The following is a 15,475-nucleotide window of genomic DNA, read 5'->3' as shown; positions in this document are numbered from 1 at the left end:
TTAGAATAATGTTAATGCAAAGACTTGCAAAAAAAGGATCAAGCTAATAAGTTTGTTGGGTCTCTATGTCCTAAAATTTAGAAGAAACTATGCAATACAATATCACAAGAAAATAAGTATAACTTTTTATATTTTTGGCATTTGTTTTGATTGCATATTGGTAATGCTTATGTATGATTTGGTTAACTTGCTAATACATATTCTTCATGCATAGTGTTATTACATATTGTTACTACATAATATTATTACATATTGTTCATGCATACTGTTATTACATATTGTTCATGCCTACTGTTATTGCATATTAAAATAATTGAATATTGTTATTGCATACTGTTATCGTGTTAATGTTTATATATATTTTTCTTGTATAGTTGTTGGCCCATTCATGCTGGTGGACCAACATACCAAGTTTCATGTGATCCTTCAAATCAACATTGTGTCAACATTGAAACTAGAACTTGATCATGTAGAAAATGGGAACTAACAGGTAACTTAATGTTTTATTAATATAATGTTAATTTATTCTTTTCTTTATTTTTATAATAACTAATTGTTTTTTAATATAGGCATTCCTTATATACATGCAATTTATGTCATAGTCATGAATCATGAAAACCCAGAAAACTTTCTCAACCAATGCTACTTAGTGAAAACCCAAATAGACATATACTCATATTTTATTAACCCGGTAAGAGGTTCTAATTAGTGGAATCCTATTGAAACAATGGAGCCTATATTACCACCTACCTTGAGAAGGCCCCCGGGAAGACCACACAAGAACATAAGAAGGTAGGCTGATGAAGCACCACCTTATACTCGTACGGTGACAAAGAGGGGAGTTAAAATATTATATAGAAAGTGTGGGGGTTCTGGACATAATGTCAGAACATGCAAGGGTCAGGTTGGTCGCAATACAAGGCCCTTCCAACAAACATATGCTGCAAGAAGATCAAAACTGTCAGTAAGTTACACTTGAGACATTTGTATTGTAGTTGAATTTCTTATTGATTACATTTGTTTTTTTATTGAGTTTGCTTTTTATTGCATTTATTTTAGCTTGCATTTGTTATTGATTGTATTTGTTTTTTTATTACAGTTTAGAAGATTAAATGAAGTTGTCATACAAAATAAAACAAGCAGTTCAAGGTCACAACAACCTGCGCGGGTCCATACTGTTTGATGGATTCCCACTCCCATTGTGCCATTGAGTTAGGATGGTTGTGTCAGTCAATCTTCTCCCCATCAACAAGCTCCAACACCAAATCAAGTTGCGATGCAAAATCAAAGAACTAGTCCAAGGGAACAATCAGCTTCACAAGGCTATACTATTAGATAGATGCTCACCCCTACTATCCACATTAGGCAGCATACTTTTTCCAACCAGTCATCTCCAAAGAGGCATAAAAGTGATACTTCTGGCAGCCAGTCATCTCCACAATCATAGACCTTTTGTTTGATATTTTGAGTAGTGTATTTAACCATACACATTATAGTGTTTTGATCAGCTGACATTGTCAGGTTTTGTGTTGATAGCTGAAAAGAGCTTATGTATGTTCAAACAATTGATCTCTAGATGTTTTTTTTTTTTTTTGCTTATGTGTATTGGTCAAACATTCGATGTATGCCATTTATTGTCTTCAAAATGAATTCAATGACATTTTTTGTTTGTTTTCTTTCCTTATATTTGAAGCATTTCCTTAAGACAAATATAACTCACAAATTTAACATTTCATTTCATTAATACTTAAAGCATAACACTGAAAATAACATATTACATATATTGCATCTTCATTTTTAACACAAGTCTTGCATCTTCATTTCTAACACAAATCTATTAACACATACAATGTAGTTAACAACACATAGCATAATATTACCCTAAATCACTCCCACAAAGAAGACAAAGAAAGAAGACTTAATCAAGTGATTATAATTCCCAGTATCACTCCCACAAAGAAAACAAGAAGAGAAGTCAACATCCAAGAAATTTTACGTTTATTTTGTTCCTCCTCCATAGCTCCAATCTTTCTTAGAAGACCAACAATAATAACTTTTGACCGATAAGTTACTGGTGGATCGTACCAGCAAAAAAAACTTACAAACCCGAGTCTATTTTCTATAATTTCCACAACCCCAAAATTTCATAACAGGATTTTTATCGGTTCATCCTGTTGTTAGCGTCGAACGAACTCCACATAAGCACAATTGATTCTCATTTTCTTCATTCATGTTTCGAAACAGTCTTCTATTCTTCTTCCTTCACTCTTTGTTTCTTATATTTTCAGCACATATGTTAGGGTTTTTAGAATGAGGAAACATTTGAATTTAAGAGTTTGAGAGCCATTAAATGGTTTTTTTCTTATGTGACAGTCTGACGTGGCGTGGTATGTGTCCAACCTGGAAACAATAAGCTTATTGAGCAGCCACATCGGACGTGCCATTATTTTTTAACGGAGAGTGGTCTGATTGAATCAATTAAAAAGTTTGGTGGTCTGATTGATTCAAAAAAAGTTCGGTGGTCATATTGATTATTGACCATATTGGTGGTCTCCTGTGTAGTTTACCCAAAATTAAAATGTAATTATACCGTTCTTGTCATACATGTCTAAGTAATTATGTTATTTTTTATTTTTTTCCTAATTTTATTTTATTTAATATGCATAATCCCGCTATACAATAAAAATAACTTTAAAATATTATTTTATTTAACAATATGCATATTTTTATATTTTATATTATTAAAAGTGTTAATATATTTTTATGTTATATTTCATATTATTTATTTTTAACATAATTAATTTTTATAATTATTTTTAACTCAAAAAATTTTAACAATCTATTTTAAATTATTTATCCAAAAAATAACATACAATGCTAACATTTTAAAAATTAACCATTTAAAATACTAATATTTTTAAAAATCAAAATTTTTACTTAAAATTTTTGAAATTGAATCAACCATATATGAGTCCTAATTATAATGATTTCTACCTATTAATTGTAATTATTTAAATATAAATATTAGATTTAAAATATTTAAAAAAATAAGAAAAATAGACAAATGATCAAATAGTGAACACCTTTGAAAATAATAAGGGTAAGTACATAAATGGTTCCTCTAGTATAGGGTACTACTTTATTAAGTCACATGATTATTAAAAATTATAAAATGATCACCGTCTATTCATTATGTTTCAAACTCATTCCTTTTCGTTGAGCTAAACGTTAACCCGCTGCCCGTGATATGAAAAAAATCTGATGCAGAATCTTAAACGACTATCATATTCCAATCATCATATTAACGTTCAACTTCAACATCCGCTAATTTTTTAACAAGAAAAGATGAGTTTGGAACATAATAAATAGTCAGATGACCATTTTGTAAGTTTTAATAGTCGAATGACTTAATAAAGTAACATTTTATAGTAAAAGGATCATTTTATAATTTTTAATGGTCAGTGGACTTAATATAATAATATCTTATAGTTTGTGGATCATTTTTGTACTTTATCCAAATAATAAACCATGTTTAGGAACAGTTCTAACTTTCAGTCTCTCTCAAACAGAGTCAAATAAAATAAAGAAAAAGAAAATCATTGAAAAAAAAAACTGGTATCATCCCTTCATTACTCATCCTTTCCTCTTTTCGTTGTTGATATTTTTCCCTCTATCTAACTCCACCAAGGCTTATTCATCTTCCTTTAACTTCTCTGTAAGTACCAAATCTCTCTTTCTTTTATGCCCTTCTTTAATGCTTCTTTTTCTTTTTAAAGAAAAAACTGATAGATTTTCAGAATTGGTCTTCCATTCTTTTAATCGATTTTCTTTCTATGTAACTCTTTCTAGGGCTCCATCATGCCAGGTTTCCAGATCGCGGAAAATGTTTTGGCGTTCAGCTTCATGGTCCGCTTCCCAGACGAATGGCCAAATTCCATTAACTGAGGACAGAGATCTAGGAGAAGTCCCAAAGGTAATGATGGTACTAATAATAATGGACAAACTCGCCGGTTTCCTCCTCCTCCTTTACCTCCACGTTCCCAACAGAATTGTAAGGCCAGGTCCTGTTTGCCACCTTTGCAGCCACTGTCGATTGCACGGAGTAGTTTGTATGAGTGGCCGAAAGCTAGTTCTGATGACCTTGGTGAGTGGCCACAGCCGCCTACCCCAAGTGAGAACAAGATTGGTGAGAGGTTGAAGCTTGATTTATCACCAATTCAGTGGAATAATGAAAAGAATGGTGGGCTTCTAAAGAGGGACAAGATTGCTTTCTTCGATAAAGAATGCTCGAAAGTGCAGAGCATATTTATCTCGGCGGAGATGCCGTTGCAAAGGACAGGGAAATACTCAAAACGAATGGTATCACTCATGTTTTAAATTGTGTTGGCTTTGTTTGTCCAGAATATTTCAAGGCTGATTTTGTGTACAGAACTTTGTGGTTGCAAGATAGTCCATCAGAGGATATTACTAGCAAACTTTATGATGTTTTTGATTATTTTGAGGATGTTAAGGAACTGGGTGGAAGAACTTTTGTTCATTGCTGCCAGGGTGTATCGATGTCCACATCATTGGTGATAGCATATCTTATGTGGAGAGAGGGACAGAGTTTCGATGATGCCTTTGAGTATGTAAAAGCTGCAGGAGGAATTGCTGATCCGAATATGGGTTTTGCTTGCCAGTTGTTACAGTGCCAAAAGAGGGTCCACGCTTTCCTGTTGAGCCCTAGTTCCTTATTGAGGATGTATAGAATTGCAGCTCACTCACCTTATGATCCTTTGCACCTCGTCCCTAAAATGCTAAATGATCCGTCTCCTTTGGGTCTGGATTCTCGAGGTGCATTTATTGTTCATATACCTTCTGCAATATATATTTGGATTGGCAAAAACTGTGAATCTATCATGGAAAGGGATGCACGAGTAGCTGTTTGTCAGATTGTTAGATATGAGAGAGTGCAGGGACCGATAACAGTTATAAAGGAAGGAGAAGAACTTCTTCACACCATAAATCTAATAGCATGGAAATTGGCAGTGTCGATCGCACTTCTCAACCTTGTTCTCAATCCGCTTCATCCCCCTTGCAAAAGGTTTCACCTTCTCTTGCTGAACGCCGAGGCAGTTTGTCAAAGTCTCTCAAGCTGCTGGTGGTGAGTGATAATGTAAGAAACAGAAATGAGCAGTCATGCTTTCTAACCAAGAAATATGGGATCCAGATAAAAAAAAAATTGTTCATCATGTGAATCAGATATTGAAATTATCTTTGACTTAAAGCGTGGTGGTGGAAATGGTGTGGATATTTTGATTCAAGATTCCAGTTTGAAGATATCTCCTGGTAGACCAGCTAATGCTGCTGATTCACGTGATATGAACTCTGCTTTTGTTAAAACTTGTGAAAGTCCAGAAAATCTTCCTCGGGATGGTCTTGCGTCTCCTGTTCCAAACAGAATGGAGGAAAGTATTTTTGCTTGCCCTGGTGTACTTCAGCCTTTAGTATGCCACTGGCCCAGTATAGAGTAGATGACAAAATTTAGTAGAATTGAACTAGATTCAAAGTCCGCTTTTGCAATTTTTTCTCCGACTACAGCCATAGGCAAAAATGAAGATATGATTCTATATTTTTGGATAGGAAGGTCTTTTCAACAGGAGAAAAGCTCGATTCAGTTAGATAGCAGCAGAATGATGAGGGACAGAGAGGATATTGACTGGGACCAAGTTGGTTATGATGTTCTAACTCAAGTGGATCTGCCAAAGGATTCTGTGAAGGTGATTAACGTTTTTGAAGTTATGGACTTTATATTATTTACTTCTTTTTCATGTCCATTCACGGGTTATGGTATATATTCTATGGCATGTTTGCTTCTGATTTAAGATCTTGATTAAGATTTAAGCCCTAACAACTGTATATCAATGTTTAAAAATATGCAACCACAAGATGTTTCAGAAATATCATTGCATAATTCCTAATCCTATTTTGATAGAACTTAAGGCTATTAAGAAAGGGTTATCCTTCTTTGCTTCTATTCAGCAGAGTTTTAAGGATAGGTTATTAGTTGAATCAGACATTAAATTAGCAGTAGAATGGGTCAAGAATATCGACCGCTGTCCCTATGTGTACTTAGACATTGTGACAGCTATTGTCGATATGATTAGTGGTTTGAATGGGAGTATTAGATGGGTTGCTAGGTCAGCCAATGTTGAGGCTGATAGATTGGCTAAGGCTGGTATTGGATAGATACGATGTTTTCGTTAGGTTGGTTGGGTTATCTGTTAGGCTTTGGGTAGGTTATTTGTAAGAGAGATTGTATGGTTGTTTTTAAGTTTTGTAATTTGTGGTTATCAATGAATTATTTAGGCACTCTTTTCCCCCTTCCGCTGATTAAGGAGCACATTGTGATCCTAAATCATGAAGGAGGGTTTTAACGAGGCCTACCATTCCTATCAAAAAAAATTTAACTAAATATGCTGTGCTACTTATTAGATTATTTTCAATCAAGCATAAGACCGACGTTATGGATTCTTCTTTAGGTATCTATTCACTTTTTAAATTAAATGTTCTTGCTATGCTTATATGCTAGAGTAGAATTTTGTTTGAGAATTTCACCACCATTATAAAAACTGGCACAGAGGTTGTATTGAGATTGGACTTCTGCTTCCAGGTTGAACTGGGGGGTTTAAATTATAAAAATCATTAATAACTAAGAAAGTTGCATTTAGTTTAATGTTAATATCTTTCATAAGTTTAAATCTCATTAATTTACGAATAAAGTAAAAAAGAGAGTGTGTACCTCTATAAAAGAGATTCGTAAGATTTGTCTGTGATTTCTCTTTTGCGACATTCTATTTGATTTTTATAAGTTCCTTTGTATTCAGCCGAAGAAGAGATGTGAATCAACTCTTTTACCTTTTATCCTTCTAATGTTGACCTTGATTATTTACTATGAGCAAAGAAGATGAGGAACCAACAGAGTTTCTCATGTTGCTGAAGATGATGTAGATTTGCTTGAATCAAGGATAGATCAACAAGCTGAGACGGTTCATAGATTCTCTTTTGTTTCTTCAAATGGTTTATTTTTGTTGCGGAATTTCAGGCATCAAGTAGTTCCCATGGCAAAATAAACAAGGTCAGTAACATTTTTTTTCTGTCATTTCTCATTTGAGTGTTTTATTCAAGCAAGACATATATACCTGGGTGCCAAATTTGCCCCGACTCTTTTTATTGAAATATCTCTGTTTGACACTCTTGTCTGGATATGAGGACATGATCCTCCAAGTACTCTCCAAATACTTGGAAATCTTGGAAAATCCGACACATTGGAATTTGAGTAACATAATTAGGAACTGTAGTTGGGTAGCAGCATTTTATGGATTGGTATGGTTAAGCTATGCACCAGCCTACAACCACTGTTGCATGCAAGGATTTTTAGAGATTCAAAATCATATTTCAACTAGGTTAGATTATTTGCTGATAGGCCACAACTGATTTTCTCTGTTTTGCTACTTCCTGTTGTTGTGAGTTTTATCAAAGAGCTGAATTTTTCCACAAGCATCCCGTTTTTAACATAAAAGAATGAATGATTACCTATGCGAAACAAGTTTGATTGTGCCAGGATGGTCGTTCACATGTTTCTTTTCCGTAATTCTCATTACTTTGGATGTCATTCAGCCGGTAAAGTTCACTTCCAGTTGGTTGTTTTTAGTTCATAAGACTTCAGTTATAGAACATGAAGACAATGATTAAGATATTAGTTGAAACATGTTATCTCTGAAACCATGCTTTAGAGATTGGAGCTCAAAGGAGGGGGAATTAAAAATTAGTTGATTTGAAATCAATGGATGCAAAAGCATGTTACTTTGACCCAATTTTTCATTGATTTCAAATCAACTTTTGGAGTCAAATGCACTTTTGGTACTAAAAGCAATAGAGAACAAGGTTTAAAAATTTAACTTTCGTAATAAAAAGAACTTTTCAAACCAGTTTTTAGAAAAGCTAAAAAACAACAACTTTTGGATATAAAATTATCAAAATATTATTTAGATACCATTTAACTTATTTTTTATTTACTTTCTGATATCATGTTTAAAATGACATTTTAACTTCTCTGGGCATTTTTTCAATAGCAATGTCAAATGCTTTAATTCAACAGACTACACTTTCACATCACTTTTTTTTTCTTTTTTTCTTTGAACGTTTTAAAATCAAACGACAATGGAGAACTGATCCTTAGAACCTTAAGGACATATGCCTAGTTGTTCGTTACTTTTCAAAAGTGCTTTTGGTAACATAAGCAATGAAGAACAGAATTTTGAGATGACAAGTGCTTTACAAACTAGTTTTTTTGTCCAAACGTAAAGGTTAAAAAATGCTTTTGGATATAAAATTATTAAAACTCTCTCAACTTAGTTTAAAGTAGTCATTTGAATTTTCCACAACACCTTTTGACAGCAATGCGGAACACTTAAATTAACAAATCACACTTTTTCACATCATCTTTTCTACATGTTTTTGAATTTTTTTTAATGCAATAGCAATAAATGTTTTCCTTTGTCGAGATTTGCCTTGTGACCACCATCATTTTTGTGTTTTGGCTCAATGCAATGTTTGATAAGCATTTGCAGACTTTTCATATTTGAAAGCGGGTTCTGGACTTTTTACATTTTATGTTCTGGTTAAAATGATTACTTGCATGCAGCTACATTAGGAAATTTACGCTCGTATGTTTTCCTTGTCATCATGAATTTACAGTGTGATTCGATGTTTACAGATAACTACCATGTTGGAATTCACCAGGTTGTACAGCATCATAACAACATTGTAATCGGTAATCAATTGTTTCGATAGACAGTTATTGTATATTCAGTTTTATGAGAGTCAAATTCTGAAAATCTTAGCTATCCAGGCTCAATAGATTCACTGTAATCTCGCTTCTGCCTGCAACGATGTTTCTTTTTCGGAATTTGAGTACTCACATCTACTCTTTATGGAAAATGTTGGATTCAATCTAGTTTGCTTTATATGTATCTGCACATTGCAAGTCCAGGGAAGTTTGGTATTGATCCTTGTTCAAGATTGCAAAATGGAGCTGTGAATCTTGAAAGGAAGAGGCTATTTCAGTCAAAAAACAAATTCTTCAGTTGGCACTGACTGATATAATTACAAAACAATTCTCCGTTTTCGGTATAATGTTCCCATCGCTTCTTCACAATTCAATAACCATATTCTCATACACCTTTTTCCTCTTCCCTTTGTTTTGCTAACCTTGTTCCCTTTTTTTTTTAGTATTTTAGTTATACTAGTGTTACAATTTTTATTAAAACAAACCATGTTGGATGGAATCGTTAGTTGACTAATGAACACATTGCTTACATGTCATGTGACATGTAAATAAAACAAAACAGAAAATAAAGTGAAATATCACATTAATAATATGTGTTGATCGTTAATTAATTAACGGTTTTTATCTAATATAGAATGTTCCAATTTTTATCAAATACAGTATGTTTCAATTGTTATCTAATATAGTATGTTTCAATCAAAAATTAAAAAGCTGAAGGTTAAAATATTAAAAGAGAAGGAACAAATTAGAAATTAAAATATTAAAAGTTAAAATGTTAAAAGAAATAATAAAATGATCATCTATACAAATGTTAAGGGTAATTTTGTAATTATACCCTTTAAATTTAAGAATTACATTATGTGAAAAATACAAAACAAAAAATCACGTTGATTTTTTTTTATAAAAGCAAGAGAATCTGAAAGCTATTAAGCTTAAATTTTCAATTAACCCTTTTTTTTATAAAATTTTTAATTAATCTTAAACAATGTTTATTTATCGTATCAATATTTCAATTACTAATAAAAATGATGTCCTACGCTTTTTTAATCTAAGAAGTAAATATAAAATTTTAATTCTCCATCAAATTATTTCTCATTAATTTGTTCTATAGGATTTCCTTTTATATTTTTCATTTACTTTAAGGATTTTAAATTATTACACAGTTAACACTAATGTGGTTGGTTAAGTTTGTTGGCTGCATCAAGGGTGAATTTAGTGGATGCGGTGAGTGCTTTGAAAAAATTGAAAACTAAAATGCATTTAGGATAAATGAACATAAAATTATTGTTTAAGGACTTATTTAATGTTTTAGTAATAATTTAGGGATAAAAATAAATATTAACCTTCTTGCTAACGTTGCTATGCCATCAATTTAACAAGGATGACGGTGGAGTGACCATTTTGTTATAAATCGATAACGTTAATGATCAATTTGTTGCTTTTGAAATTTTAGTGGGAAAATAAATATGTACTCTAACATTAGTGACCATTTTGTTACAAATAGATAATGTTAGTGATTAATTTGCTACTTTTGAAACTTTAGTGGAAAAATGAAAACTTACTTAAACATTAGTGATTAATTTGTTACTTTTGAAAATGTAGTGAAAAAAAAATACTTAAAAATTAGGGATCATTTTGTTATAAATTGATAAAGTTAATGATTAATTTGTTACTTTTTCAACTTATGTACAAAAACCAAAATTTATTTAAATATTAGTGACCTGATGTGTAGTTTACTCTTTAAATTTTTATTCAGTAAAATGATATTCGAATACGAGATAGTTGATAGTCGTAATTTGCAAACGCGGGGGGGAGGGGGGGGAATGCGCGCGAATGGCATCCTTCATCATCCTCTCGCGATGGAAGATGAATCCTATAAAACATTTGATTGTCTTCATCAAGATTCAATCTTCCTTCTTCAATGGCAAGGCATGGAGTCACAACTCTTATTCCCGTTTTCATTCCGTTAGGAAATAACCTGTTTTGGTACGTCGGAGATCTTCCGCCGTCTCAAGGGACTGGAGTGTTCATCCCTAATTATCATGGAGGAGGAGCTCAGGGTGGCGGCCAAGGCAATACACAACGCATCGGCCGAGCTATAGGCACACCGGAGCAAGAAATAGACGAAGAGGAAGGAGCTTGGCTCATTGGAATTGAGCTTTACAACCACATTAATTTCAACACATGATCCATGTTTCCATTTTATGAGTGTACTCTGTAGATTAGGACTTCGATCACTTGCTTGTGTTGTTCAGTTATTTGTAGATTTCCCTGTATTTTGTTATATGTATGGAAAAAGTGTTGGTATTTTTGTTTATTTGCCTTTCTCCTACATCTCTGGTTTTGGATTCTACCTTTAAAATTCTACTTTTATTGACGGTGGGGAATTTCTTGTTTGGTTGATCAGAAAATTGAAAGGAAAAAAAAAGATGATTAAAATATGGGAGCTAATATGATATCCAAATGTAAATTTGGAAATCGAGGGCTGGCCCAATCGCGCTAATGTAGGTGCACAACTCTTTCAAGTATCGCTCGAGAATAATACCTTGACACCAAAAAGGATCAGAACAGCCTACAAACTCGAGACTAAACTAAAAGTGAATATGCATAAATAAAATGAACTGAACTCAAAGAAATATTTCAAGGCTAAACCACATCAATTGTCACTAGTGTTTGAATAAGTTTTAGTTTTCCCAGTAAAGTTTTAAAAGTAACATATTGGTCAATAACATTATCGATTTGTATAAAAATGGTCACTCAACCGTCATCCCCATTAAATTGATGACGTTGTAACACCCTAATCCAATCTAACCCGAAATCATTCTTAATATGAAACAAATTTTAAAAAATAGTATCATATTTTTATTAATTTTTTATAATAAATTAAAAAAATATAAAATAAAATAAGGTAAACTACGTATTTAGTACTTAAATTATCAGTTTTGATTCATTTTAATACCTAAACTTTTATTTTTTTTAAAATCATTCCTAATGTTTGGTTTTCATTTCATTTTAGTACTCGTCGTTAAAAACTTAATGTGTTTCATTCTTAAACTCTCGGTTTTTATTTGTTTTAACACCTAAAATTCCAATTTTTTAAAACTTAATGTTAAATTTTGAATGAGGTACTAAAATGAAACAAAAAACTAAAGTTTTTAACCGAGTGTACTAAAATGAAACAAAAATTAAACTTTAGGTTTAGTTTTGAAAAAAAATTAAAAGTTTAGATACTAAAACATATCAAAACTAATAATTTAAGTACTAAACGTATAATTTACCTAATAAAATAAAAGTGTCCATAAATTTATTAAGATGTCACTTGTCATCATTGAATTTTATGTTAACGTTAATAAACTATTATTCCCATAAAATTCTAATTAAATATTTATTTCCTAAAATTTTAAAAAAATCAATTGAATCTATTTAATTTTTTTTCCCAAGTTCCTACAATCAATTCATTAAATCTATTTCTTGATTTTTCATATCAATGAATTTTTTTATTGAAGTTAATTATTTTTTCAAAACTCAATAAGAGGAAATTTTTTTTTAAGAATAATTAATATATTTCTTTTCTCTTCCATGTTTCAAAATTCTTCTAGAAAATATTATTCTTATTTTTTTAATTTATCATATTTATCACACACACAAAGTCATAATTGTTTATCTAATTGTGGTGCTTCAATCATATTGAAGAGTGTTCTTAGAATTATAATTAGATCATGTTTTTAAATTATTTCTTTTGAATTTTATATATTGTATGTTTAAATATATTTTTTGACATTTTTTATATTTTAAAGAATATATTATTTTTTTAATTTAATAAAAATTTAAAAAAAAATTATATTATATATTTCTTAAATTATTTATATGAGGGGTCTATTTTTTTATTTTCGCCCGAGTCAAAAAATAGTCAGGACCAACTCTAATTACATAGTATAACATTATAAATAATTATATTTAAATATAAACAAAACTTAAATAAATATATTAAATTTAATTCAAATTTTATAAACTTAATTTAAATAAATTCAAATTTTATAAACTTAATTTAAATAAATTCAAATTAAATTTAAATAATAAAATAATAGTCATAAATTTATTTATTTTTTCACAATTCTATAGAATTTTATATATATATGTAACAAAACCCTAACACCCCCCCCCCAGTTGTTTCTCATGGCTCTCACTTCCATTCTCCGGAGAACAGCTACCACTCTTCCATCTTCATGGCCTTGAGCCATACCTTCCATTCCCACCAATCCACTCCAAACCGTTTTTACCCAAACACCCTTCATTTCTCAGCGTCTGTTGATTCTCGGAAAACCGCTTCTGATGAGTCTCTTCTCCAAGTTATCGAGTCGGAGATTTAGTGTGCTGAGGAGAGTGATGAATATAATCAGGTGACTAATTATTTATCTTTCCATTTAGGGATTTTATGAGAGTAACAATTTGTTGAATCTTTGGGTGTTATACTAGAAAAATATGATCAGAGTGAAAATGGTTTCTGAACATATTAATAAATGATCTATTTCACCAAAATTTGCTGTAAATTAGAATCTGAGTTTTCTTAAAAAGTTTTAGTTTTTTGTTTTTAATTCTTTTTTAAATGATGATTGGTTGAGACTTTGGATTGTTTTCCGGGGTAAAACAATAATTAGATCTCATTTTAGTCATTTGCAATTTAGGAGATCAATGACATGATAGTCATGATGTTAATTTTTCAAGCTGAAAGTAATTTTTTTCTCTTCATTTTGTATTGTTTGTGCTAATTTCTTTCATTATATGTTCACAGGTTGAAGAAACTCCAAGTGGATTCCCTTTCGAAATCGAAGACAGTCCTGGACATCAAACCATAACAGTGACAAGGGTATATGATGGTGAACTCGTCAAAGTTAATGTTTACATGCCGGATCTCGTCTCGGGTGAAGGCGAAACCGATGACCGAAACGATGATGAAGATGACTCTGAAAAGCTCAGTAGATCAAGCATCCTATTGGTTGTTAGTATCTCAAAGAGTGGTGGTCTGAATTTGGAGTTCGGTTGTACTGCATACCCCGATGAGATTGCCAATGATAGTTTGTCTGTTCGAAATCCCGACTCTGAGGACTAACTTGCCTATGAAGGCCTTGATTTCTAGTAAGCTTATTGGATAGATATCGGAATTGGTATTTTTATTGTTTCGTTTGCTATAACTTATGTTTTCGGTTGTGTTTTGCAGTGATTTGGATGAGAACTTGCAGAAGGCTTTCCACAAGTATTTGGAGATCCTGGGAATCAAACCGAGCACGACTAATTATTTGCATGAGTACATGATTAACAAAGACAGCCGGGACTATCTTATGTGGTTGAAGAACCTCAAGAAGTTTATTGAAGAATGAAGGATTTAAAGTTTTCGAAAATTGGTAAGCTCGAACTAGCACTGTGTTCAAGCAGTTGTATGACATAAATGAGGTATGAACACTCTATTTATGTGAAAAGCTTTCTCCGAAACGGTTTGAAGTTTCGGAAATTGCATATGTTTTGGTTATGTTACTTATGATCATATATTCCTCTACTCGAAGAGGATTTTATTTCTACTCTTTTAAATTCCATTCCTAATTTTATTGACAATTTGAAATTGTTGATACAAGCAATTTGCCTTGAGTTAAAAACTTTAGGTGTAGTTTGGTTCACATAATATTGCATTGCTCAACGCATTATCGGGAATGTTTATTATCTTGTTTGATTTGTTTGTTCTTTACGTTATCGATCTGTTTGGTTTAAGTCATTTAGCCTTTAAATTTTGTTGACCCATTAATGGAAGTATGAGTTTTTAATTAGAAATAAAAAGTTAACGTGTCACTTCATCTTAGGTGGTGATAAAACTGTGTTATTCGTGGTGTTTTAATCTTATAAATTTAACCTTGATATAATTATATGATATGATAAATGATTAAAATATGAGTAAGAATAATAATTTTTTATTTGAGGTATAATATTCGAGCAAGATTTTAACAAATATAAAAGGAATAAGAAAAATAACAAGGCTGAATCAAATTATAATGTTAATTTTTGAAGAAAAAGACACGTGAGCTAATGTGATTTAACGGTTAAAAGATTAAAATCATAAGCTAATATGATTTAACGGGGAGATTCAACAACTAAAAGAAAGATCGATTCTTTGGGATCCTTTCTTTCTTCAAACGGAACGAACAAAGATAGAATCAGACTGATTCTCCTAATGCCTTTCTGGATATTCCTTAATGTCCTGGTTATTCACGGAACGTGAGAAGCGTATGAATAATCATCTGCTTTCGAAAGAAATCGAAGAATTTCTTGGGAATCCTACAAGATCCCTTCGTTCTTTTTTCTCTGATAGACGACCAGAACTTCATCTGGGTAGCTTATGATTTAACGGCTGAAGGATTAAAATAGAATAAAATGATAACGTAAATGTTATTTAACGATTGAAAGACTAAAATCGAATAAAATGATAACATAAAAGATCAATCATATTCTCGAGTTTTACAACAAATTTGGTTAAAATATTAAAGATGTTTTGGGTGTTGATAAAGGTTTAAAGCGGTAAGTGAAATGTGTGGGATGGGAAGTTGTGTAAATGTACATACATGTCCCATTGTAACGTATGAGATGATGAACATGTAT

At 31.6% G+C, this 15,475-nt stretch overlaps 1 protein-coding gene and 1 pseudogene across 1 annotated transcript; both read left to right on the top strand.

Annotated features, from left to right (window-relative positions):
• The first annotated feature begins 727 nt into the window (after positions 1 to 727).
• LOC120175713 (protein-tyrosine-phosphatase MKP1-like) lies at positions 728 to 9,112 on the top strand. The gene is given in 6 exon segments (XM_039182284.1): positions 728 to 792; positions 3,850 to 3,956; positions 3,959 to 4,291; positions 4,294 to 5,759; positions 6,867 to 7,117; positions 8,759 to 9,112. Coding segments are annotated over 4 exon segments (1,359 nt in total). The 3' UTR covers positions 5,148 to 5,759; positions 6,867 to 7,117; positions 8,759 to 9,112.
• Positions 9,113 to 12,998: 3,886 nt separating this feature from the next.
• Positions 12,999 to 14,275, top strand: LOC120175749 (annotated as a pseudogene).
• The last annotated feature ends 1,200 nt before the right edge of the window (positions 14,276 to 15,475 follow it).

The sequence above is a fragment of the Hibiscus syriacus genome, unplaced genomic scaffold (genome assembly GCF_006381635.1).
Source record: "Hibiscus syriacus cultivar Baekdansim isolate YM2019G1 unplaced genomic scaffold, ASM638163v2 tig00112215_pilon, whole genome shotgun sequence".
Taxonomy (NCBI): domain Eukaryota; kingdom Viridiplantae; phylum Streptophyta; class Magnoliopsida; order Malvales; family Malvaceae; genus Hibiscus; species Hibiscus syriacus.
This window is presented reverse-complemented; position numbering and strand designations above follow the sequence as displayed.